Source organism: Procambarus clarkii, chromosome 29 (genome assembly GCF_040958095.1).
Source record: "Procambarus clarkii isolate CNS0578487 chromosome 29, FALCON_Pclarkii_2.0, whole genome shotgun sequence".
Lineage (NCBI taxonomy): Eukaryota > Metazoa > Arthropoda > Malacostraca > Decapoda > Cambaridae > Procambarus > Procambarus clarkii.
In genome coordinates this window covers 16586980-16613916 of record NC_091178.1, presented here as the reverse complement: position 1 = coordinate 16613916, position 26937 = coordinate 16586980, and the positions used below count along the sequence as shown (strand labels likewise).

The 26937-nt window shown below is 43.5% G+C and overlaps 1 protein-coding gene across 3 annotated transcripts in view; it reads left to right on the top strand.

Annotated features, from left to right (window-relative positions):
* The window catches only part of LOC123765104 (FMR1 autosomal homolog 1-like), a 55218-nt gene extending 30223 nt beyond the window's left edge, over positions 1-24995 (top strand). For all 3 annotated transcript variants that reach the window (XM_045753564.2, XM_069333546.1, XM_069333547.1), the window contains 2 exons: positions 20367-20525; positions 21730-24995. In XM_045753564.2, coding sequence (XP_045609520.1) covers positions 20367-20525; positions 21730-22142 — 572 coding nt within the window. In that variant the 3' untranslated portion in view covers positions 22143-24995. The remainder of the gene's footprint in view (positions 1-20366; positions 20526-21729) is intronic.
* Positions 24996-26937: the final 1942 nt, after the last annotated feature.

Genomic DNA, 26937 nt, shown 5'->3' with positions numbered 1-26937 from the left:
TTTTAAGTTATAAAATACATGTTTATGCATGTTTAGACAAAATATAAGAACAGTGATTTTGGTGAAGTATAAATATTATACTGTACTGTACCTCATATCTCCACTTCTTTTCTTTGTCCACTGTGAGCCCGTCCTGCTTTCAGTCCTGTCTTCGTTTAAAATCATGCAAAATCATTTGTTTAAAATCATGCCCCGAATTGTATAGAATGTCCAGATTTTTCAGGTTGTTCATGTCTTGCTTTCCTAATGTCCCTAGTACTGTGTTCATTTGTCCCTTGATTTGTCTTGGGTGAATATGATTAGCAGTGATCATTTTCCTTATGTCCTTTTGTTCTTGTGTTGTCACCTTGAGTGATATTTAACACCTTTTGGATATTCAGTGACATACTTTAGTCTTCCTGGCTTTGTGCCTTCCTTTGATAATTACATACTTCCTTTAATGATCATATTAATTAAATGGTTTATATGCAATTTCACACACGAATGTGAAATTTGTGAAAAACAATGTGCTTGAATACTACCTTCCTAAAATTCCAGTTTAGCAGCAGGATGCTGCTTCTGGAAACTTTCCTTATTAAAACTACTTAGCAGCTCGGTTGATAGAGCTTTGGCCTCACATGCATGGGGTCCACAGTTTGAGACCCATACATCCTAGTTGAATGAAATGTTTGGTTTCACGGAGTGTGGATGACAATTTATATTTTATCTTCCTACTTGTTGATGATTTCGGATCAATCTCCCCACAGCCCTGTCTCTGACAAGGCCTCCTGGTTGCTGGTTTGATCAACTAGGCTGATGCGGCTGCTCTCAGCCAGACATACAAGTGAAATGCCTTCAGAAACCTGTGAGAGAAATCTTTCAGAACCTTGTATATCATGTCTGTAAGGCCAATCCTAGAGTATGTGGCCCCAGCATGTAGCCCGTACTTTGTCAAGCACAAGACAAAACTGGAAAAAGTTCAGAGGTATGCCACAAGGCTAGTCCCAGAACCAAGATGCACGAGTTACTAGGAAAGTCCACGTGAAATGCACCTCACGTCGCTGGAAGACAGAAAAGCTCTGGAAGACATGATAACCACATACAAAAATTCTCGGGGGAATTGACAGGGTAGACAAGGATGGATTATTTAGCACGGGTGGTACACACACACGGGACACGGGTGGAAGCAGAGTACTCAAATGAGTCGGAGACGTTAGAAAGAACTTTTTCAGTGTCAGAGTAGTTAGTAAATGGAATGCACTGGGAAGTGATGTGATGGCGGCAGACTCCATACATAGTTTCAGATGTAAATATGATAGAGCTCGAGAAGCTCAGGAATATGTACACCAGTAGATTGACAGTTTAGTGGCAGTACCAAAGAGCCAGAGCTCAATCCCTGCAAGCACCACTTGGTGAATACAGGTCACAGCCTGAATGGTCAGATATTCATGGAAAGTGCTTGTCGAGTTCTATTTTGAACACTGAGATGTCAGTCAGTTGACATGTTTTTCCCCCTGCACGTGTAGGGGAAAAGTGTTGAAACGTCTTGGGCCTTTGATGTTGATAGTTCTCTTTCAGCGTGCCTATTACACGTCTGCTTTTCAGTGTGGGCTGTCTTGCACATCCTGTTATGCCTTCTCATCTTATGTGGAATTATTTCTGTGTGCAGATTTGGAACCAGTCCTTCTATTATTTTTCCAAGTGTAAATTATTATATATCTCCTGCCTTTGCTCTAGGGAATCCATATAAAAAATTTATAGGCGATCTAAATTATTTAAATGTTTTCATTAGTGGATTCTAGAGGTTAAAGGTCTTTGCATGCCCTTCAGGTTAGCAATTTCTCCAAATTTGAATGGGGTTGTTAGTGTGCTACAATATTCCACTAGAGAGCACTAATATCTTAACATTTTCGTTCCTAAGGGATGGAGATGACGTCCACAAATAACTCTGCGGATGTTCCTTAGGGACGTAGGTGACGTCCAAAATTAAAATATTCGTTAAAATTGAAGTTTTTAGCCAATCTTTATGAGACTGGTTTTAAAATGTGCGCCAATGTCTTTCCATTCTATTGCAAACTGAGATGAAAATTGAGTTAAACTTGAAAAGGGTAAATACATTTGTGAGCAGGTGTTGCGGGTGTGCCAATGGGTGCTCTCTCACGGGTAACGCTTCACCGACTTTTGGCTTTGCTGCGGGAGGGAGGCGCTGGGCTTTTGGACCTTGTATGCATATATTCCTGTAGGGAATTCTACTGCGAACAAATTGATAACAAAATAAGACAAAGCACGAGAATTGGGGTGACAAAAGTGAAAAGAGTATACACGTTTTATTGCTCTTGCGCACTCACGGGTAACGCTCGGCTGATTTCTGGGTTTGGTGCGGGTGGCACGCCGGACTTTTGGACCTTATATGCATATACAGTGGCACATGGGCTTACGAATTTAATCTGTTCCCAGAGACGGCTCGGAAGCCAAATATTCGTAAACTGAAGCGAATTTCCCCATAAGAAATAATGTAAATTGAATTAATCTGCTCCAGACTCCCCCCATAATTATCTTAGAGGTAAATTTTATACCTAATTCACCCAAATCTTCAGTACTAAAGTATGTACAAGTTATTACTTACCTTTATTGATGACTGTTGTCAGCGTATGGAAGATCGTGAGGAGGGGGGGGGTAGAGGAGTCCCCCTTCCATTATAACATCAGGCACTGATGACGTTTCCGGGGTGCTCTCTCGCCTACATTTTGCAGGCATACCACTAGGAATTGGTTGTGGCTAATTGCTTGCTTGTCTTGCTAAGAATCTAACATTTGTTTTTCTTCCCTACATTTTAACATTTGTCTGTAGTTAGACATCACATTGTCATTAATAAGGTCAATGCAACGGCCTGCTAAAGCTTTATCTGGGAGAGTCTTTTCAGGAAAACTGCAGTTCTTCCCATGCTGCACACATTTCCTTAATTAGTGAGGAAGAGACATCCTCTACTGCCTCCTCCTGTCCTGAAAATTTGTTGTACTGCCTAGCAAGTTCAACAACCCGTGTACCATTTTCATGTTTACAAATGATCTCTCTCTCTTTTTTTTTTTCCTCTATGGTTATTCTCGCATGTGTTTTCTTGGCTTGAACCTTATTACTGGCTTTCTTGGGACCCATGGTGAGATATATAATAACTTTTATATTCAAATACCCAAAAAATCTTTACAGAGAATTCAGGCGCTATTGTCACTAGGCGGGAGGCACTGGTAAACTGAGACGCGATTGCCGTGCCACCATGCACTAGGTCGGCCATAAACGTATCGACAAACTTTGTTTCCCGAGGCAAAGCTTGTAACCCAATTTGGATTTTCCGAAGAAATTGGGCTCATAACACGAAATGTTCGTAAATAGGGGAATTTGTAAGCCGAGGTGTCGCTGTACTCCTGTAGGGAATTCTATTGTGAACATTTTGATACCAAAGTGAGCAATGTACAATGAAAATTGGGGTGATAAAACTGAAGAGAGTACAGTATACACATTTCAGTGTTGCCGCGCTCTCATGGGTCACACCCGGGCCACCTTTGGGTAGTTTGACACGCACACGCCCAGAACGCGAAAGTGTTCAAAGTATCATTGTTGGCATGGCATCTTTTGTTTGGAAGGTTCTTGTTATACACCTGTTATTATTCTAACAGTTCGGACAGCAACATTGTTGTGTTCTTTAAAGTGAGGTCTTCTGACATGATTACTCCTAGATCCTTTACATTGCTTTTTCTTTCAGTAGTGTATTTTAAATGTGGTTTGTGCTTTGATATTTACATTTTTTTTACATAGCACAGTAATTAGAACTTGACCTCATTAAAAATTATATTCCCAAAGTGCCCCAAAGCATATCATCAATGGTGGATACTAGACTGCCCAACATAATAACTGTCTTTAGAAATTTGTGTAAGGAATCATTCTGAACCTTGTATACCACAAATGTCACACCAATTCTGGAGTATGCAGCTTTAGTCTAGAGTCCAAATCTAGTTAAGCACAAGACAGTTAGTATGCCACCAGACTAGTCCCAGAGTCGAGAGGTATGAGTTACGAGGAAAGGCTGCTGGAATTAAACCTCGCATCACTGGAAGACAGAAGAGTTATGGTAGACATGATCACGTACAAAATTCTCAGAGGAATTAACAGGGTGTACAAAGACAAAATATTTAGCATGGGGTGGAACATATTCGAAGTTCTAGATGAGCATGAGCAATAGACCTGTGCAGCCAATCTCAAATCAGAATGCAAAGGCCAAGCCCAGCATTTGTTCTGCAAGCCAAGACCTTGCAGAACAATGCTGGGAAGAATAACTACATAATGCAGATTTAAACCAATGCTTCGAGAAAATAGGCACTGTAGCACTAGAAATATGTAGAAAGCATATATTGTACCACTAAGAAATTATACTAGGGGTGGAATAATGTCGCACACTAACAGCTCCATTCAGAACTGGAGAAATTGCTGACCTAGAGTGTGTGCATAGATCCTTTATCGCTAGAATCTACTCTTTATAAGTCATCTTGATTATTGAGACTGATTAAAGTTCTAAATCTGTATTCTTTAGAGTGCAGGCAAGAGAGATAAATAATAATCTACATGTAGAAGATATTATACGGACTGGTTCCAAATTTGAACACAGAAATAACATCACCTGAGACCAGTAGTCATGGCAGGATGTGCAATATTTGGAAAGCATTGGTGCAATAGGTACTCTGAGAGAGAACTCCGACATCAAAGGCCAAAGACTTTTCAACACTCCCACTACATAAAGGGCATAACTGGGCGGCCTCTGCCAGTGTTCAAGAAGGAACTCTACAAACACCTCTGAAGAATACCTGATCAACCTGGCTGCGATTCATGTCAGGCTGCTAGCAGCCACGTCCAATAGCCGGGTTGACCAGACAACCAACTGGGAGGCTTGGTCGGAGACTGGGTTGCGGGGGCCATTGATCCCAGTTAGCTACACAAGGTAGAAAGCCCTCCCCGGAGCAGATGCTGAGCGGGATGTTTTATCTGAAACCTAATGGGAGTAGATTACAATCGACTCAAACTGAAGCTAGCCATTTTTAAAGTTGCTGACCAATTACAAGCTGTCAACAGCCTTACCAGCCTGTGGATACCATGTATAAACATGCAGCCCATCCTCCAAACAAAGACTCCATGCACCTGCCAAACCCCCCGTTTATGAATTAAAACGGTTTCTTCATGACTCGCAACTGCTGACGTTCGAACACTTCCGGAACAAGTGCTCCACTGACAAATTTTGTTCGAACCACAGTGCTTTAAATACTTCTCCCACATATTACAAATAATTGCCAACAGACCCTAAACTTCTAACCTAACTTAACCTATGCCTACATATGCATAATATGCTAATATATTATAATATTAATTTATATTTGAGAAAATTAGTTTTTAATGAACAGCATGTTAAAATTTATGAATGTGTCTGTGGGGTCGACTGCTGGATGGAATGGACTTTAGTCAAGGATGGGGTTGAAACATGTGGTTTGAATGGAGATTTTAATGTAGCTCGGGGTGTAATGGGTGGTAGTGTCTGTGACAGTCTGGGACTTGATAGGATCCGGCAGTCTTATCAACTTGTGAAGCCCATGGTCTTAAGGTAAAGTGTGGTGTCTGATGATGTTTTCCATGTGTAAATTACTTACCATTGGCCAACAGGCCTAACATAGGAATAAGAGTCAGTATTACCAGCTTACACTCGGTTGTAAATAGAAAAGTATTTCAAATAATAGTAAATAATAATTCATTATTGAGGACAGGCAGCCAGGGCATATATAGAGATTCTCCCAAGGTTGAATTACTAACCCACCCCCCAAGGATGCAACCCACAACAAGTATACTAACTCCTAATACCTATTTGCTGCTAGATGAACAGGTCCATTAGGTGCACAATCATTTCTGTCCTTGAGGTTATCTTGAGATGATTTTGGGGCTTTAGTGTCCCCGCGGCCCGGTCCTCGACCAGGCCTCCACCCCCAGGAAGCGGCCCGTGACAGCTGGCTAACACCCAGGTACCTATTTTACTGCTAGGTAACAGGGGCACAGGGTGAAAGAAACTCTGCCCGTTGTTTCTCGCCAGCGCCCAGGATCGAACCCGGGACCACAGGATCACAAGTCCAGTGTGCTGTCCTCTCGGCCGACCGGTCCTGCCCAGGATTTGAACCTGGAATTCTTAATTGCGAGTCAAGAACAAATCCGACTGCTGCCAGGACATCCGACTAACTGTGATTTTATAAGGAAATACAGTACAGTATATCACAATTGTATGCAAGAGAGTTAGTGTTACAAATCGATTGTTACAATGGTGTTCGGAGTAGGGGGTGTGTGTGGGGGGATGTTGTTAGGAGTTGGATGAAGGGGGTGTGATGGTGTGGGGAGTGTGGAATGTGTGGATGCGTTGGGAGCGGGTAGATGTTGGGGGTCTTTATGGGAGTAATGTTTCTGGTAAGAAAGCAATGTTAAGAGTGGCTCTAAAGTTCTCAGTGACCCACAAACTCACATGATTTTAGCAAGACCAGATTGTGTTTACCCTGTTAGTGGGAGTTAGTGGGAGTGTGTTAGTTTACCCTGGTCCATGGGTTAGTGATGGAAGAAGTGTGAAGAGGTGTTTACTCATTTGATAATTACAAATGGCCAACTCCTAAAACAGTATACACATATATTTTAATTGATTTATTCATGAAAATAGCTTTTCTCACTCTTGAAAAATGGCTAACTTTGAAAAGCAGGATGACTTTTGTCTTTCGAGATAAATAATATGCTTTTTTTATGTCCCTTAATTTTTGGTTTTGAGAATTTTTAGTGGTTCAGGAATGCATCCTCCATATATAGCACTGCACCTTTGGGAAATCTCATTCGTCATTCTAAACAATTGCTACATGAACATGTTTTCAGAATGTAACCTGTTCATAGTTGGAGGACTGCCTGTATATTCTTCAAGCTCCTATCCAGTGAGAGCAGGTGGGTAGGTCTACTTCAGAATTTACATGGGGTCAGGCCCTGAAGTAAAACCCAAATAGGGACATTAGGTGCTGAGGCTGCTCACCAATAAACAAATGCCAAAGCCATTCATAGAGGCTAAGGCAGCTAGGAAGAGTGAAACTTTGCCATTGTAAATATGTACATATAGAACCATTGGCCCACCCTCAAGCAAAGATGACCCTGATCACCCCCAACCTCAAAGCTTCTCAGAGGAGTCATAGACCCATGCACTATTTTGGATGAGGCACCTTTCCCTAGAGGACGATATCCAGGAATGTTCTCTCAAATCCAGCTGGGGAGGCAGCCTTAGGGCAGAGGCAACACAAAAGGGCACTTATGATGGTAATCCTTAACACATGCAGCTTGAGGTGAAATGTTGCCCAGAGTGTACTCTGGCTAACAGGCAAGTAAACACGTGTGTAAGTAATAATACTAATAGAAGGCAATTGGGCCCTGCAGGACAAAGTCAAACATTACCCAATACTTCACTGAATATTAGCTGGGACTTGAAGAGCCAGGTGACAGATTGAACAGTACACTATGTAGCACTATGTGAATGATGTGTTTCACCACCTGAGCTACCAGCTCCCAGTAGTAGGGTGATGGGTGATGCTTGGGGCTAGCCTCACCAAAACTTGCATAGGGAATGGTCTGGGGGACAGGATGAATTTAGAGTAGGGCTAAGTGAAATGCTTAAAAAAATATTTCCACATATAAATACACATTTTCATGCAGTCTTTCATCGAATTGTGTGAAATAGTGAATTACAGTATGGCATGTACTTTGTGGGATATTACCCTTGTTATAACAAAATTAAGTTAATGAATAAATAAATAAAATACAAAAGGGACAGTTTAGCTGTTGTGGATGATTTCAAGACTGGCCTGTCTTGTGCTAAGCTTTTAGAAAGGCGATAAAGGGTTAGTTGCATGGACAGATGTTTGCTGCTTTCGCTAGTCTGGAATGTAATCCCACATTAGCAATGTTTAATAAAAATGGTAATAAATATGAGTGCAGCAATTAAGTACTGGCTCTTTTATTATGAACACCCCCTCCCCGCTCAGCTCGTTGTCGCCGTCTGGGGGCTTAGTGGGCGGCTGCCGGAGTGTGATGCTCCTTGGGACAGTCCTCTGTCCTTTTCTAGCCTTGTGCTCCTGCTGCCGTCCTCTCCAATTCTGCTGGGCATCTTTTCCTTTTCCTTCTGTTTCGTTTTTCTCCCCCCTCTTCTCCTATCTGCTTGCCGTTTCCTGCCGACCTTTTGCTCGTTCTGGTTCTTCCCTTGGACTACTTCTACTTTGACGCCCGGGTGCTTGAGGAGGCATACTCTTGCACCCGTAGAACTGCAGTACCCGACGTCGAGAGCGAGGGGAACCTTTTATTGTCAATCCCCACTTCGTCACTGAACCCGATCTCGACGGACTGTCGGTTTCTTAAGGTGGCGTTTGTGGGGCGTATACTCACGACGCACCCCTAGGAGGCCCCGACAAGATCGGCGATAGCTTCTTGTTGGGTGTCCTGCCTCTAATTGTGGCTCCATGGTGGGTGTGGGGGCACATTCGTGAGTGAATTCGTAATTTCGTCAAGATGATAACCCCTGTTTCGGCTGCTTCTGGCTTACCTTTTCAGGCTCGTGGGGTGGGCGACCAAGCCCCCGAGTCGGTCCGTATTGGAAGACCGGGCTCTGTAGCCTCCGCTGCATTGGGCCCCGACCTTGCTCCTCCTTTGGCCTCTCTGACTCCTTCCCCTGGCTCCCCTCCCTCCTCTGTGGTTGGGTCGAGCCCCAAGCCCCCAGTGGTGACTACCTCGTCCCCTGGCGCGGCTCCTTCTCTAGTTGTTACTACTGCGCCTTTTAACCCCTCTCTCTCTGGGGGTTCTCACCGCCGTTCTCGTCACGGCCGCCCTCGCTCGATTCCTTCCAGTTCTGCTACCTATCAAGCCTTGTTTGGTCCCGCTTCGTGGGCCAAATATTTTGATCTCCTCCCTCTTGATTCTGCGCCTCCTGACGATTTCTCCCTTCATCGACATCTCATTGATTCCGTGGATGCCTCCATTACTTTTAACCCCACTCGTCTCGGTACGCGTGTCGTTGCTGCTCCTTCTCAGGATGCTGCTTCCCGCTTGGCTGCCTTATCCTGCCTTGGCGAGACCCCCGTTCGGGTCTCGAAGAACGTCCAGTTGAATGCCAGTGTTGGCACTATTTTGCTCCCGCCCCATGTTGCGACCGGTGTTCGGGACCTACGCGACTGCCACGACGATATTCGACATATCCTCGCTGCCCAGGGCCATTCTATTCTCCAGGTGGACACGTTTACTCGTCCCCCTCGTGGTAGTCGCCGTCAACCCCTCCGGGTTGTGAAGATTACCTTTGATGGTAGGACCCTTCCACCCTCTGTCATTCTTGCTGGTGCCAGGTGCTCTGTCCAGGAGTACATTCCTTCTCCTCGGCTCTGCAACAAGTGCTGGAGGTTTGGGCATGGTGCCCTCCGCTGCTCCGGGACTGTCTCTCTCTGTCCTTTGTGTGGTGGCGAAGGTCACTCTAAGTCGGAGTGCGCTTCTCCCCAGGCTCGTTGCCTCAACTGCGGTGAGGCCCATCCTACCTTCTCCCGTGCGTGTGTCCATTACAAGCTTGAGGCAGCCGTCCTCAACTTGAAGCACCGGGAGCGTTTATCTTTTCCTGAGGCGAGGCGCCAGGTTCGCCGGCTCCCGCCTTATGCTAATATCTCTTATGCTCGCGTGTTGCGCTCTTCCTCTCCTCGTCCTTCCCGCCTTCCTCAGACTCACAACCGTTTCCAGGCCTTGGACCCTGATGCGCCCACTGCCCCCTCCTCTGTCCCTTTGGGTTCTCTCCCGAAGGATCCTCCTCCTGGTCCTCTGTCTGGGGTTCCCCTTCCTTCTACCCGGTCTGTCGTGTCTTCTGTGTCTCCTTCCTCGTCCCCCTCCGATCCTCCTTCCCATCCTCTTCCTCCATCTATCGGCTCTCCCCGCCGCCTGTCGGTGCGGGCGGATGTCCATCGCTCTCCTAACGGCCGTCGTGTGTGCTCTCGTTCGGCTTCTCCTGTTGAGACACTGGAGTCCGTTGCCCGGTACGTAGTTGCTGGGACACCGGTCTCTTTAAGTCAGAAGCGTAAGCCTGGCTCCTCTCCTTCCTCTTCCCCGGCGGGTAAGAAGGCTTCGCTTTCTTCCTCAGCTCCTCCTCCTGGCTCTGTTGCTCCTTCCACTCCCGTTTCAGTGCTTGCGCCCCCTGTTCCTGCTATGGAGGTTTCTTTGGCCCCTGCTTCCCTTTCGGTTGCTGCTCTTGCTGGGGTGCGCTCCTCTCTTTCTACTCCCCCTCTTCCTGCTGCTGTCCTTGACTGCTCCTCTCCGTTGTCTCCTCCTCCTCCTCCTCCTCCTCCGGACCCTGCCCGCCCACCTCTGATCTGTTCTCCCGTTTCCTTCCCTCCGTCTTTGCTCAGTTTACCCATGCCCCCTAACCCTGACTTTGCTGACCCTGATCCCGACCCTGATATTCTTTAACGTGCTCTGTTGGTCTTTCGCCTTTGTTTCTTCCTTGTTCTCTGTTTTTGTCCTTTCTCTTCTCGTCGTTGTCCATTCTTCAATGGAACGTTCGAGGTTATTACGCCAATTTCCTCGAACTCCAACTTCTGGTTTCGCGGTTTTCGCCCCTTTGTGTCTGTCTCCAGGAGCCGATGCTTGGTGCTCGTCCTGGTCGTTTTCGTGGCTATTCCTTTCTCTCCCCCCCCCCCAGCCATTGCTGGGGCTTCTAATTCTTCTGCTCTCTTGATTCGGGCTGATGTTCCCTTTGTTCCTTTACTTTTTCCTTCGCCTCTCCATTGTTCTGCTGCTCGTATCTTTGTGGGGAAATGGTACACAGTTTGTTCCATTTATCTCCCCCCGAGTGTCCCGCTCTCTCTTCCTGATTTGAAACACCTCCTAGACTCCTTGCCGGAGCCTGTGCTCCTGCTGGGTGACTTCAATTGTCGTCATTCTCTTTGGGGTGACGTTCTGACGAATACCCGGGGTCGCCTCCTTGAGCCGTTTCTCCTCTCTTCTTCCCTGTCTCTTCTGAATTCTGGTGAGCCCACTCATTTGGACTCTCGAACTCGCACCCTTTCTTGTCTTGATCTTTCTCTCTGCTCTTCTTCTCTTTACTTAGATTTCACATGGCAGGTTCTTGATGACCTCCATGGAAGTGATCATTTCCCCATCCTTGTTTCCTTTTTCTCTTTTCGCCCTTCCCTCTCTTTCCCTAGGTGGCAGTTTGCTAAGGCGGACTGGACCCTGTTTTCCCTCAGTGCTACTCTCTCTGACCTCTCCCTTCTGCCCCTCTCTCGCGCTCTCCTCCTTTTTCATGACACTGTCTTCGACGCTGCCCTCCGCTCTATTCCTCGCTCTTCCTCTCGGGGTCCACGGAAGTGCGTTCCCTGGTGGAATGCGGACTGTGCTCGGGCTGTCCGCTGTAAGCGTGCAGCCTGGAAGAAGCACCGCCGTAGGCAGACGACCGATTCTTTTCTTTTCTTTCGGAAAGCGAGTGCGGTGGCCCGTAGGGCCATCCGTACGGCTAAACGTGAATGTTGGGCATCTTATGTCTCGACAATTACGTCCGAAACCCCTCTGGCCCAGATCTGGAAGCGTATCCGCAAGATAGCGGGCAAGTTCGTTCCCGATGTTTCACCGGTCCTTCACCTCCATGATACTCTTGTGGCGGACCCGTTGCAGGTCGCTTCCGAACTGGGTTCCCACTTTTCTTCTGTTAGCTCTGGTCTTCATCTTCCCCAATCTTTCCTTCTTCGTAAACCTGTCCTTGAGTCTCGTCCTTTAGATTTCTGCACTCATCTTCAGCTTCCCTATAATGATCCCTTCTCTCTCTCTGAACTTCGTTCTGCCCTGGCCCTCTGCGGTTCTACGGCGGCGGGCTCCGATGGTATTCATTATGAGATGCTTCGCCATCTCCCTCCGAGCACGTCTCAGTATTTACTGAGTCTGTATAATCGGATCTGGGAGTCGTCGTCAGTCCCTGAGGACTGGCTCGATGCCGTTGTCCTCCCTGTTCGCAAACCAGGGTCTCTGGGTACTTCCCCTAAGGACTTTCGCCCTATTGCTCTCACAAGTTGTGTCTGCAAACTCTTTGAACGTATGGTTAACGTTCGTCTGATGTGGTTCCTGGAACACCATCACCTCCTCTCCCCTTCTCAATTTGGTTTCCGCAAGTGCCGCAGCACGACAGATGTCCTGGTGAACTTGGAGGTCTATATACGTACTGCTTTTGCTGCGAAGACCTCCGTTGTTGCCGTCCTTTTTGACCTAGAAAAGGCTTACGACACCACTTGGCGTTATCATATCCTATCTCAACTTCATTCTTTTGGCCTTCGTGGTCATCTCCCTCTCTTTCTCCGCAGCTTCCTCTCTCGTCGTTCCTTTCGGGTGCGCCTTGGTACCGCTCTCTCTCCCCCTTTTCAGCAATACGAAGGTGTGCCCCAGGGTAGTGTTCTGAGCACTACTCTTTTTCTGGTTGCCCTCAATGGTCTTCTTTCCTCTCTTCCTTCTGGTGTCTTCTCCGCTCTCTATGTCGATGATCTTACCCTTTGTTGTCAGGGTGATGATTCGCCTCTCCTTCAACGCCGGCTTCAACTTGCGATTGATGCCGTGTCGTCTTGGGCCACAGGTCATGGCTTCAAGTTCTCTACTTCTAAGACTTGTGCCATGACTTTTACGCGGAAACGGGTTGTTCTTCGTCCCTCTTTGTCACTTTATGGTCATCCCCTTGAATACAAAGATTCCGCGAAGCTTTTGGGGTTATTCCTTGACACTCGTTTGTCTTGGTCTCCCCATATCTCTTACCTCCGTGTTGAGTGCTCTAAGTCCCTTACCCTCCTTCGGGTCTTGTCCCATACTTCTTGGGGGGCAGATAGGCGCACTCTCCTTGCTTTACATTCCTCTCTCGTCCTGTCTAAGCTCGATTATGGTTGCCCTGCTTACTCGTCTGCTTCTCCTTCTACTCTTCGCCGTCTTGATGCTTTGCACCATACTGGGTTGCGCCTCAGTTCTGGTGCCTTTCGTTCGACTCCCGTCCTTAGCTTGTATGTTGACACTGGCTTCCTGTCTCTCCAGGACCGCCGTGATCGCTACTGTCTTCGCTATCTTGCGCGGTCCTTGCAACATCCTTCCTCTCGTCTCTGTCGTGCTTTAACTTTTACCCCTCCTGCGGTTCCTGTTCCTCTTCACCACCTCCCTCTTTCTGTCCGGTTATCTCGCCTGCAGGATTCTCTTTCCATTCGTATTTCTGATGTTTCTCCTCGTGTTGTTCCTTCTTTGCCCCCGTGGAGGGTCCCTCTTCCGCGGTTTTGTACATCCTTGACTCGTATCACTAAAGCTTTTACCCCTCCTACAGTTCTAAAACGCCTTTTCCTCGAGCACTTTTCTTCTCACTCCCGCTCCGTTTCTGTCTTCACCGATGGGTCTAAGTCAGCGGACGGTGTTGGCTACTCTGTTGTTTTTCCTGATCGCACTTATATGTGTCGCTTGCCTCCGGAGACTAGCATCTTTACAGCGGAACTTTATGCTATTCTCTATGCTCTTCGTCTCCTGCTTTCTCGTTGTCAGTCTTCCTTTGTGGTTGTTGTTGACTCTCGTAGTGCCCTCATGGCTCTCGGGTGCTTTCATCCAGTTCATCCGGTAGTTGTCGAGATCCAGCATTGGCTGTTTCTCGTTCACAGTAAATTTAAGTCGGTTGAGTTTTGTTGGGTTCCCAGCCATATTGGCGTGTCTTTAAATGAGCGTGCGGATGCTGCCGCTAAGGAAGCTGTCCGCTCTTGTCCCATCTCTCGTAAAGGCATTCCGTATTCCGACTTTTACCCGGTTATCCATTCCTCAGTCCTTACCCGTTGGCAGGCTTCTTGGTTGTCTGTTACTGGTAACAAGCTACGTACTCTTAAATGTTGTGTTTCCTCGTGGCCGTCCTCCTTCCACCGTAACCGGCGGTGGGAAACAGCTCTAGCGAGGTTGCGTATTGGCCATACTCGCTTAACCCATGGTCACTTGATGGAGCGCCGCCCTGCTCCTTATTGTCCTAGTTGCATTGTCCCTCTTACGGTCGTGCATGTCCTTCTTGAATGTCCTGACTTCCAGGACGAGCGTGTGTCTTGCTTTCCGACCGCCCCTCGCGGTCACCTGTCCCTCGATAGAATTCTTGGTGACTCGGATACTTTTGATATCGTTCGCCTTATGCGTTTTTGTTCTCGTATTGGCATCCTTGGTGATATTTAGCGCCCTCTGATTATTTTGCGTATTTGATGGTGCTACATAGCCTTCCCGGTTTGGTGCCTTCTTTTGATAATTACTTACTTATTATGAACATGGCCTAGTGTATTTATGATCTGGAAGGGGCCAGGTGCTCTTTTTAGTATTTTTTTTTCTTAATCTACTTGGTATATACGTACTCCACCTTTGTCTAAATGTTCAACATCGTAACAAAAACATAATAAGAAAATAATTTTTTTTCATTTTCAACAAATTTCAGACTACAAATATATACCGATTTCTTTTCTTTTCAGTATGTTATCAGAATATATGATGTTCATATTCTCTATAGTAAAAACTATTATTGTTTAATTTGCTGTTTAAAATTTGCTGTTTAAAAGTTTGAAATTCAATAAACCCTTCCAATTACATACCAAATATTGGCAATTAGAAATTAAACTCCAAAAGTTGTTTATTGGAAAAATGTGCTATTTGCACATTGGAAAAATGTGCTAAAAAAAGAGATATTTTAGATTGAAGGAAGTTTTAAATAATATGTGGAAATGATGGGAATCAATTGGTAATTTACAAACATAATTGATATTGAAGTTATCAACAATAATTTTGGTTCTACTTTGTGAATTTTCTTGTAACTTACACATATTGCAAGGCATTTGTATTCGAATATGTAATAGTTCTAGGTCAGTACCTCTTGGATCAAAATGGTAACAATTATTTAAAAAAAAAGGAAAGTGAATTCCACATAATTACCTATGAATAAATACATATACTGTATACATAAATTATGTATACTATTAATTATAAAAAATTAAATATCAATTATTAATATTAATTATTATATTAATATTAAAAAATATTAATTATAAAATAGATTGGCATTTACTTCAATACTGGTGCTTTACTCACTTTACTGGCACTGTTGCATCACATATTAGCACCCGTTATGATAGCACAATTTATTTGCATATTGTGTATAATATTTGGGAGCTGGGATTTGCAAAACAAATATTAGGAACTTTATTGATGTCAGTGCCAGATACTCCCTCCTCTTTCTCAGCTGTAAATGGCTGGCTTGTATTCACTCTTACTGCTCGCTCACTCTGTTGTTTTTTGTATGTCATCATGAAAATGGCAGCAGTAAAACACCAGAGGAACGGTGGGAACAGCGCAAGATGCGATGAAGTGACTTGATACTGCACCACAGCTCCACCCTGTATGAATGATGATTCTCGTCTGGTGGTTCCCTCACACACCCTCCTCCTGGCTCGGGCCACAACATAGTTGCCAATGACCAAAAGAACAATTTTTATCAAGTTTTCTGATTTTTTTCCGCAAAATCCGATTGTTAAACTCCAGACGCTATGAGATTTTTACAAAAAATTTCTAGATTTTTTCAACTTTTGGTCAAAATATATCCAATTTAAAAACACCCGGCCCCATAAGATAAATTTAGCTTAAGTATTTATATAAATTTTGACATACAAATTCAAATACAGTGGAATCTCGACTTACGAATGCCCATACTTACAATTTTTTTGAATTACGACCCAAATTTCATCAGAAAATTCGACTCGACTTAAGACCTTTGCCTCGACTTGCAACTTTGTTGATACACGTATGGGTCAACCGAGTGTGTGGCGCGCTTCAGTTTACCAGTGTTTCTCGCTTAGTAACGATTGCGCTTGAATTCTTTGCCAAGAATTTCATTGTTTTTGTATTTTTATTTGTTTTTAAACATTAAAGTAATTATTATATATCATGCAATGGGTCCTAAGAAAGTCAGTAATAAAGTTCAACCTAAGAAAATAGTTGCGAGTAGAGGATGTCTCTTCCTCGTTAAGAAAATGTGTGAAATATGGGAAGAACTGCAAAGTTTTGTTGATAAAGCTCGCCCAGATAAAGCTGTAGCAGGCTGTTGCTTTGACCTTTTGAATAACCAAGTGATGTCTCACTACAGGCAAGTGTTAAAATGTAGAGAAAAACAAGTGTTTTAGACAGATTCTTAGTAAGACATGCAAGCAGTGACTCAAAACCAGGTCCTAGTGGTATGCCTGCAAAATGTAGGTGTATGTGTACCCCAGAAAAGCCATCACTTCCTGATGTTATAATGGAAGGGGACTCCCCTTCCAAAAAGTAGCACCTCTCCTCCCATCCCATCCCCTCCCCCCCCCCTCTCCTCCCCCCCCCTCTCCTCCCCCTCTCCTCCCATCCCATCCCCTCCCCCCCCCTCTCCTCCCATCCCATCCCCTCCCCCCCCTCTCCTCCCATCCCCCCTCTCCTCCCTTCCCCCCCCCTCTCCTCCCATCCCCCCCTCTCCTCCCATTCCCCCCCTCTCCTCCCTTCCCCCCCCCTCTCCTCCCTTCCCCCCCCCTCTCCTCCCATTCCCCCCCTCTCCTCCCTTCCCCCCCCTCTCCTCCCTTCCCCCCCCCCCTCTCTTCCCTTCCCCCCCCCCCTCCTTCCATTCTCCCTCCCCCCCTCCTCACTGTCTTCCATACACCAACAAAAGGCATCAATATAGGTAAGCTATAACTTGTGCATACAGTACTACAGTACAAACTATGTGTGTATTTTGAAGTTAATATTTTTGGGAGTGTGGAACGGATTAATTCAACTTACATTTTTTCTTATGGAAAAATTTGTTTCGAGTTAGGAATTTTCAAGTTATAACCTGTCTCTGGGAACGGATTAAATTCGTAAATGGAGGTACCACTGTACAGTATTTAAATTACTGACTGGCTTACCAGTGAGTGGTAACCCCAAAACCACAAAAACAAGATAGGCTGACTTTGAAGCAACCACACGAGCGTCAAGCTGAACACAACAAACGGGCAAATGAACCCAAAGTAGCCACTGCTTGTGGAGCCTCATCACTACAAAAGTAAATTCAAAACATAGCACATAGACTGGAATTAAAATAGACCAGTGAACCCATATGTCACAGGCTGAGGAGTACAGGATGATACGCATACAACGCTTAATACATTGAGACAGGAAACTGGCCATTAGTTTTTAGCAAAACCTACTGGTAATCCTCAAACTCGCAGCCAGCGAGTGCAAATTCGGAGAGTCATATAATGAGCAGTACCAAAGACCCATGGGAATTAACAGGACCTGTCATACCAAGTATGACACCCAAGGTACGAGGGACACTCAGCAGCAGAGTTGACACTGAATGCAGCCTCAATAAATGCTCTGAAAGGTGTCAGTAGCTTACAATATGGACAAGCACATGAACCCAGTGTATCCTGCAATAGACTCTTAAGTGCCCTCAACCACAGGGTCATGCATAGAAGTCAATGAGCTGTTGCACTACCCTGGGCAAGGCTGTTGACACAACAGTCTAGCCTCTCGGGTGAACTCATGAACTTGCCAGAGAAGTCACTGTCAGAGCAGGGGCAATGCTAAAAAAAGAGGGCTTAGGAAAGGGCTGCCCTAAACCCATGCTGCATACAGTGAATAGAACAAATCCCTGCTTCAAGCGAGGCTTGACTCATATGCTCATGCAGTAAATACTGTACTAAAGTGAGAGGGAAAGACACTCAAGCCAATGGGCTCTTAGAGCAGTGTTCAAAAGAATGGCCTTCACTTATCTTGAAAAGGAGCAAAACTCACTACAGCCAGCAACTCTGGGCTGTCTGAATTCATAGACATCAGTAACAGGATAAGCAAAAATGGTGCAGAGCTTGAGTGCTCCTGGAGTGCTGCCTGTTAGTGGCCAATCATAACTAGGGGAGGTTAAGGTACTTTCTGAGTGAATCGTTTGCAGAGTTGTTTGGCTGTTTCAGTACTTAAGTTTACTTGAACCTTTACAGTTATCTGCAATGATTTGCATATTTCCTGGATGTATTCCTGGTGAAGGTGATCATAACAATCCCCCTTACTCCCTGTGTCTGTGAACGGGGATTCGGGTGCTAGCTCTAGTCCCTGGTAGGCCATACTGGACTCCTACGGCTAATGTGACTCAGTAGAGAGAAGCACCTCGGCAAGATAGCTTCAGGGAGCCACCAGGGCTCTACCAGAAAGAGGCATTTCATTACATTCAATGCTGGTAGTTTTCCCCCATTTTCGAAGTTGATCTCTGATTCCCAGCTCCCTATGTCTTGTCAAGTAAACCAGGTTCTGGATTTTGCTCCAGTAGGCTGAGTGGATCTCTGAGGCTAAAAAACTACGGGTTCACCATAGCCTGTATTACTTGGAACTTTTGTTCCAGGTAGCGAATCTTTAACAACAACAACAACTCTGAGGCCTGGTGTTTTTAAACTAAGGCTTGGTGGATCCAAAGTTAGTTTGAGAAGCACCAGGAGCCCATGTGAAAAGCATGTTTTCATTGTATTCATTATTTTTACATCACTTGTCACCATCTTCTGGTACTTATATCATTACACAAGATAGTAAAGTCCCAATTATTGGAAACCAAATTATATACCAATCTTAATTAAAAGGAAAATCCAAATGTCCCTTGAATAGTCTTGATGTAATTCAAAGGAAAACCTAGTTCTCAGTTCACCTGGCCTAACATCTTAACACTTTGGCGTACCCCGCGCGCCACCCCTCAACTGTGCGATATGGGACCCAGGGTGTCACGGGAGCGCGCGTAAATTCTGAAAAGTGTATACTCTCTTCAACTTTGTCACCTTAATTCTCGTCCTACGAGATTAAATTTGGTATCATTGTGTTCGCAATAGAATTCTCTACAGCACTAAATGCATGTAAACTCCAAAAGCCCGGCTAATTACCCGCAGCAAACAGAAAAAGTGCGAACGAGTTACCCAGGAGCGCGCAAACTCGATAAAATGTTTTCACTATTTTCACTCTGGTCACCTCAATTTTTGTCCTAGGTCTTTCATTTTGGTCTCAATGGGTTCGCAATAGAATTCTCTAGAGGAACATTAGCATATAAAATAAAAAACCTGGTCACGCTCCAAGCGCAGACGAGTTGAAGACGGGCCACGCGTTAGCCGCGAGTGAGGGCTCAGACGCCTTCCAGCTACACTCCCAATTCCCGCCCTTTTCAAGCCTTTCTTTCGCAATTTTCTTCCTGGAAGAGCCTTGTTCATGATCACTATCCATCGTGGAGTAAATGTAGATAGTTTCTAAAGCCGCAGTAAGAAATATAGCCACGGAAAATAGCCAAAATGTTCACACGTCTGAGATGCGAGGGGAGGCGACATTGGTCACAACAGTGGAGCGAAAACAATGGGCCCACGGTGTGTGCCAAGCCGCCTGAGGGCCACGAGGCTCAACAAAGAAAATGGGAAGACATTGGCGCGCATTTTAAAACCAGTCCCAAAATAATCGGATAAAAACCTGATTTTTGGCGATTATTTAAAGTGGATGACGCAATGCTGCGTCATCCCCGGAATTACAGACAGTAAACGGATGACGCAATGCTGCGTCATGCCCGGGCGAAAGTGTTAAAAGTCACCAGCCTCCGGCCAGGAAATTGCTTCTCTTTCTCTGATCTGTCAGTACTTTCTTGGTTCCTGCTCTCAAGATCTTGCTAATTAGGTACATATCTACATGTATGGTCTCAGAATACTCACGCTGTAGCAACAACTCTTAGTAACTGCCTTTTGCCAACCCAAGAGTTGAGCACTTAGCCATTTAATTGTTTCAATTCCATAGCCATCTTGTGAAATGGACTAATATAACACCTTATGTTCTACTTGATTTCTTGATCTCTCTTCTGTCAAGAACCATTTGTAGACCATTTCCCTAATCTCTAGCTAATATTTTCTTCATGGGCAATTTTTGCTTTTGCATAAATCTTAAAAAATATATGAACTTGCTTGATACCTGCTTGATGGGGTTATGGGAGTAGTTCTACTCCCCCAAGCCCGGCCTTACGCCAGGCTTGACTTGTGAGAGTTTGGTCCACCAGGCTATTGCTTGGAGTGGCCCACAGGCCCTCATACCCACCACAGCCCGGTTAGTCCGACACGTTTTTTTTGGAAAACAGTCTAGTTTTCTCTTGAAGATGTCCACGGTTGTTCTGGCTTTTCAAAATTTTCAAGAGATTTTCAAAATTGTATTGCAATACTATATGAACTAGCCATCCAGCCATGGAATTGTTGGCAAAAAATTAATTAACGAAATGTTTTCAGCTCCATGGTCACGACAAGGAACTCCAGATTGGGATGAGGGAGATGCATCTCTACCCCCTAGAACACGACGTTACAATGATGAACGACGTCGTGTGGCAGATGAAGAAGAAACGGTGCTAGATGCTGCTGAAACTGGTAGTGTTGGCAGTCTTGATCGAGGTCAGTGTCATAAAACTGCTTTTTGCTTTGTGATTAATATTTTTTTAAATTTTAATGAATAAAATGCTTCAGATTTAATTATACATAAAATTGTAGGTATCATGATTCAAATTTGATCAAATTTTGATCTTATCTAACATAGTGACAGTTACACTCCCAATAAGATTTCAACCTAGGTCAACGGAGCAGACGTTATTGTTAAACACGAGGCAAAATCTTACTGAATTGACCATACAAGTCATAAACACTCGTACTCTGCATAAGTTGAACAGAAAGAAGCAATGCTTAGTGGGCCAGCCAGAGACTTAGGGCCTGTGCAGGAATATCTCTGACAAAAAAAATGTTCTTTTGAACCTTGGTGCAAAATTCTTATCTCGAGCTATAAAATATCATCAATTTTTCTTTTGTGACACATCCAGGCTCTTTGTTAAAGAACAGTCCTTTTCTCAGTATTTCTGTATTCATTAATCAATGAGCAATCAAAAACATAATGGGTGAGGGCTAGATCTTAACATGCCACATAGTTTATACTCTGTTTCATTATTGTTAACACCTTTTCCATATTCCCAGTAATATTTGTACCCAAGCATGAGCCAAATGTGTACAAAGTCACTCCAAGCATTTTTCCTTTTACCATAAGTGAAATTGGTGTTTTGACTGGCATACATTTAGTGTTGCATGCCAGAGAGTCTGGCCTCACTCCCACCCACCTGACCCCCCCTTCACCCTCATCGTCCTACCACTTTAATCCACCTATCCCCCCTCTTCATCCACGTATCCCTCCCTCATCCACCTATCCCCCCCTCATCCACACCCACCTGCCTTCCCTCACACCCACCTGCCCACCTCACCCATACCAATGTGCTCGCATCAATCATTCCCATCTGCTGGCCTCGCCCCCCCCCCCCCCCCAAACATTAACCTGGCCACCTAACCCATACCAGAGTGCTCACATCACTCACTCATATCCACCGGCCTACACCACCTACATTCTCTTATAATATGTCCATATTTTAATTTAAATATTTAGGGGGCAGAGGAATTTTCATTTTTGAAAATATTCATAGTATTGTTTGTATTGTGATATATGCCTGGCATAAAAAACAAAGATTCCTCACGTAATCACTTACAATCAAAACCTATCTAATTTTATTAGTAAAACAGTGGTAATGATAATAGATAAATCGATTTGTTAACTTCACAGAGTCGGTAACAAGTGAAGGAAAGAGGCGTAGACGTCGACATCGCAAGTTTCGTCGCCGTGGTGGAGGTAGCGAAGCTGGTGATGGCGATGGCTGGGCCACTTCAGCCGATGAAGGCTGGAGTACGTCTGCTAATGAAGGCTGGGCTGGTGATGAAAACTGGAATGCTACTGGTGAAAGCTGGGACACATTGTCAGCCTCTGGAAGGGCTTCGAAGGAACGCACCCCAGGAGTTGATCATGTTGGGCGCCGTGGTAGAGGAAGAGGTCATCCAGATGGCCCTCCAAGTAGGGATGGAACACTACCCCGTAGGCGGCCTCCACGTCACGAAGGTACTCCGGCTCGGCAGTCTCCAGGGCGCCGCCCTCCACCTCAGCCCCGTAAGCCACCACCAGCAACTGTAAATGGCAACTAGAGCATGGGGTGATTACATAGCTTAAGGGATGGCCTCCCTCCCTCCCCATCATGTGATATTTACAATTAGGTAGACTAGGCAGTTCCATGCCTATCACTCCAATTGTATTTATATTGCTGGTGAAGTAAAACAAGGTCCTTGCTGAAGTAAACCACCACTGACATTGATAATGACAAACTGGACATAAATTGTTGCCTTTCTTGTTCTATTTTTAGAAGGACATTGAAGTTGACCTCCCCATTGTGATAACATATTCAGATGAACTACACATTTGTAAAGATAGGACTACATTACATCCTACTTTATATTGAGAACCATACAGGATCTTGGCTATAAATGAAACTGAATTGATAAAAGCAGAGCAAATGAAATAAGGTATTTTGGTGGCATACTGCAATATCCATTTTTTTTTTAATAATAATAACAAAGAACATTCATTACATGTTTAAACCATTTTATTAATTGACCAAATTTACAATTTAAAATCTTGGTGAATTATACTTTGAATGCTTTTCTTGTATCTTGTAACTAACATTAAAGACTCATAGCTTGAGTTTGGAACACAGAGATATTTGCCCAAATCTATTTCTTGTTCCACTAAACTGTACTGTTACCATCTGTTGAGCAAATTTTTATATATATAAATAGTTTAATAATTACCTACTGTTTCAGAGAGTTAACAATAATGATATTTAGCGATTGAGATTATAACTAATTTGAATGATTTAAATTGAAATAGGCTTAAATAAGAACAAACTTCTTATTTTTTTTTAGAAAAAATAACGAGTTTAGTTGAATAAATTTTGTGAGATTTGTATCACAGCAAATATGACTGGGCTCTAATAGGTGTAGAATGGCTTGTATCTTTTGGCTAATTTTTGTCCTTTGTAGGCATCATTGCTTTATTTTAGTTATCATTTGTGTTTGTCTGAAGTCCATACTGCATGTGGTTACTCAATTTGAAATTAGTTTGATGATATTACAAAGCACTTTTCTTTGTCTAGTTATACCAAGTATGAAGATGGTCGCTGCTCTTGATGTGGCCAATCCCATTGATAAAGGACATAACCCAACACAATGATGACTTGTGCGGCACAGAAGCCTTTCACCAGTGGCATAATTGACCACAAGTGGTAAAGCTATAGTTATTGTTATTTATGTTAATGATTTCACTTTTTTTTTTTCTGCAGCAGCATTTTTTTTATTTATGATTCAAGTATGGAAGGAGTACAATGCCTGTATACATGTAAAATTTATGTATCAGTTTGGTATCAGGTAGTGGTTTTTTTTTCTTTTAACAATAACTATGGCTTTGCCTAAATTCCCTAGCTCTACAGCCAAGGCGGTTTATGATATTACCCCGTAAATGACATGCTAGCTCTTACTGTTTAATATAGAAATTCTTAACATGTATGTAAGATCATTGAATTGTGCACCAAGGTGCCATTTCTAATCTACATGTTTCTTACATACGGAGCTCAATAATATCTTCATTATTTATGCAGTGGATGCTGTGTTCTGTGATATGAACTGCTAAACATAGGCACTGTTCATGTTAACTTTGTTATTAGTGATGCAAATCTGTTCCCTACTGAACTTCAACTATCCTTCTAACGTACCTTTATCTGTGAACTGAATGTCACTAACTGTTATCAGTGGCAAAGCAAAGAACTGAGCAGATATAAATATCTCCCATGGTGTATTCAAAGAAATTATGTTTTTAATAATGCGGATGAAAGAAAATATGGATATGGTTTTAGGACCATTGCCAATACTGCATTTTTAATAGTTATCTTCTAACTACTTATTTGTCTTCAAGACCTGTTTCTAAGTATTTTCATAGGTCAGGGAACATTGAGCCTCGATATTACTTACTAATTGCCTGGATATAATGAATGCTGTTTAAATATCATAATCAAGTTTCATTACTGGCTTAAATATTTGATTGGCCTTGCATTTAATATTAGAAGAATGGTAGCTAAGAAAGCAGCAGAACATTTCAAAAGTTTATACATGATACATAAGGAAATTTAACTAAATATTCTTTGACCAGTTCTAGTTAGACAGGTCTTTGAAGAATACAAGTGTCTTTGTGGTAAATGTAAAGATGTTTACATATTTTTTGCACTCTTTATGACTTTTGATAGTGAAGGAGACTGATTATGCAAATTTCTTCAAGAATGAAGAAATTCAGTAGAAAACATATCAGTAGAACGTTTAAGGCATTCACTGCTGAGCAAATTTGTGTGGTACTTTTACTTGGGTAACTGAGACACTCAATATTTGATAGTTAAGCCTCAAGAACAAAGCCTCATGCTGTGCTTTGTCAGCACAATACTTAAAAAATCTTGAAGTGCACTCCTGGTGTCAAGTTGGCATATTGTTATGATGATTAATATGCCACAAAGGTTATCATGTCCCTAATGCTACAAAAAAAAAAAATTAAACAAGTGTATCACTTGCGGCAAGGCAGTTCCAGGTATTTGATCAAGGAATATTTGCTGTAATATTATCCTTCATGATAAAACTGCAAATGGGAACATTGCTTTATATGATGGGACCTGCAAACGTGCTATTAATTTCTCAAAAATAATAGGCACGTTCTCTGAGATAGCATTCTAAATAATATATCTTAAGATGATCATTCTTTTGAGATATTTGTCATTTATGAATACTTTACACCTACAAAAGCATACATCATGTGAGCAATAAGAGTATGCTGTTGAGGAAAGTGTCAATGAGAGGAGGTGCGTGTGATGCTAGTGGTGACTCGACAGCTCTCCACGTGGCTTGTTTTAGCTACACCTTCTTTGTATTTGCTGCCTTGGAAATGAAAAATTATAGCAGTGAAAAGTACTTGTTTTATTAATCCCAAAACTAACATTCATAGTGTTGTACAATCATACTGGGAATCTTACACAATTTGCTTTATTCACCCCTCCCTTTCCAGCCCATTGCCATTGTGATGGGGCTAAGTGGAATGAGTGTTATGCTCCATGGGACAGCATGTCCTCTGACCTTTTGAAGCCTTATGCTCCTGCTGCTGTCTTCAATAATTTTGCTGGATGCTTTTTCATCTTCCTTATGTTTCATTTTTCCTCCCCACCCCTTCTCCTTTCTGATTGTTCCTTCCTGCCAACTTTTTGCCATTCTTGAATATTTTTCCAATGTCTTCTTCTGTTTTGATGCCGGGTGTTTGGGGAGGCGCGCACACACGCCCATAAAACTGTGGTACCTGATGTTGTCAAGGAGGGGAGGCTTTTATTGTCAAACACTGCCTTCATTGCTGAGCTCGATCTCAATGGACTAATGGTTGTAAAGGTGACGATTGCAGGGTGTATATTCCACTAGATATACAACATCTTGAGATATCTTGAGGTTATCTAGAGATGATTTCGGGGCTTTAGTGTCCCCGCGGCCCGGTCCTAGACCAGGCCTCCACCCCCAGGAAGCAGCCCGTGACAGCTGACTAACTCCCAGGTACCTATTTACTGCTAGGTAACAGGGGCTTTCAGAGTGAAAGAAACTTTGCCCATTTGTTTCTGCCTCGTGCGGGAATCGAACCCGCGCCACAGAATTACGAGTCCTGCGCGCTATCCACCAGGCTACGAGGCCCCTTGCATATAACATGCATATAACCAGACACAATAATAATTCCAGAGAACAATAGAGCACACAGAGGTGTCTAGAGATGAAGTGGAAAAAATGCTCAATGAGCTAAGAGAACAAAGCAATTGGTGCAGATGAGTTTCACTATGGGTTCTTGGAGAATGCGCACTTGAGGTCAGCGTTCCACTTAAACTGATTTTTCAGGCATCCCTGTGTACAATCCTGAGGTGCTGGAACAAGAAACTTTTTGCCCTCTGGTCTTTTGTAGCGCTGATCAATTTGTCCCCCAATTAGTACAGGAACTTCAATGCACATTTTCCCCACGAACCGAGGGTCTTTGAGCCGATCGGAACAAAGCTGTAGCAGTGTGCCAGACCTCTATATTTATTATATTCTATTATAATTATATATATATATATATGTCGTACCTAGTAGCCAGAACGCACTTCTCGGCCTACTATGCAAGGCCCGATTTGCCTAATAAGCCAAGTTTTCCTGAATTAATAAATTTTCTCCAATTTTTTTCTTATGGAATGATAAAGCTACCCATTTCATTATGTATGAGATAATTTTTTTTATTGAAGTTTAAAATTAACGTTGATATATGACCGAACCTAACCAACCCTACCTAACCTAACCTATCTCTATAGGTTAGGTTAGGTTAGGTAGCCGAAAAAGTTAGGTTAGGTTAGGTTAGGTAGGTTAGGTTGCCGAAAAACAATTAATTCATGAAAACTTGGCTTATTAGGCAAATCGGGCCTTGCATAGTAGGCTGAGAAGTGCGTTCTGGCTACTAGGTACGACATATATATATATATATATATATATATATATATATATATATATATATATATATATATATATATATATATAATATATAATATATAATATATAATATATATATATATATATATATATATATATATATATATAATATATAATATATAATATATATATATATATATATATATATAATATATAATATATAATATATAATATATCGGCTCCCCGACCGGGGAGCCGGTCGGCCGAGCGGACAGCACGCTGGACTTGTGGTCCCGGGGTCGATCCCGGGCGCCGACGAGAAACAATGGGCAGAGTTTCTTTCACCCTATGCCCCTGTTACCTATCAGTAAATAGGTACCTGGGAGTTAGTCACCTGTCACGGGCTGCTTCCTGGGGGGTG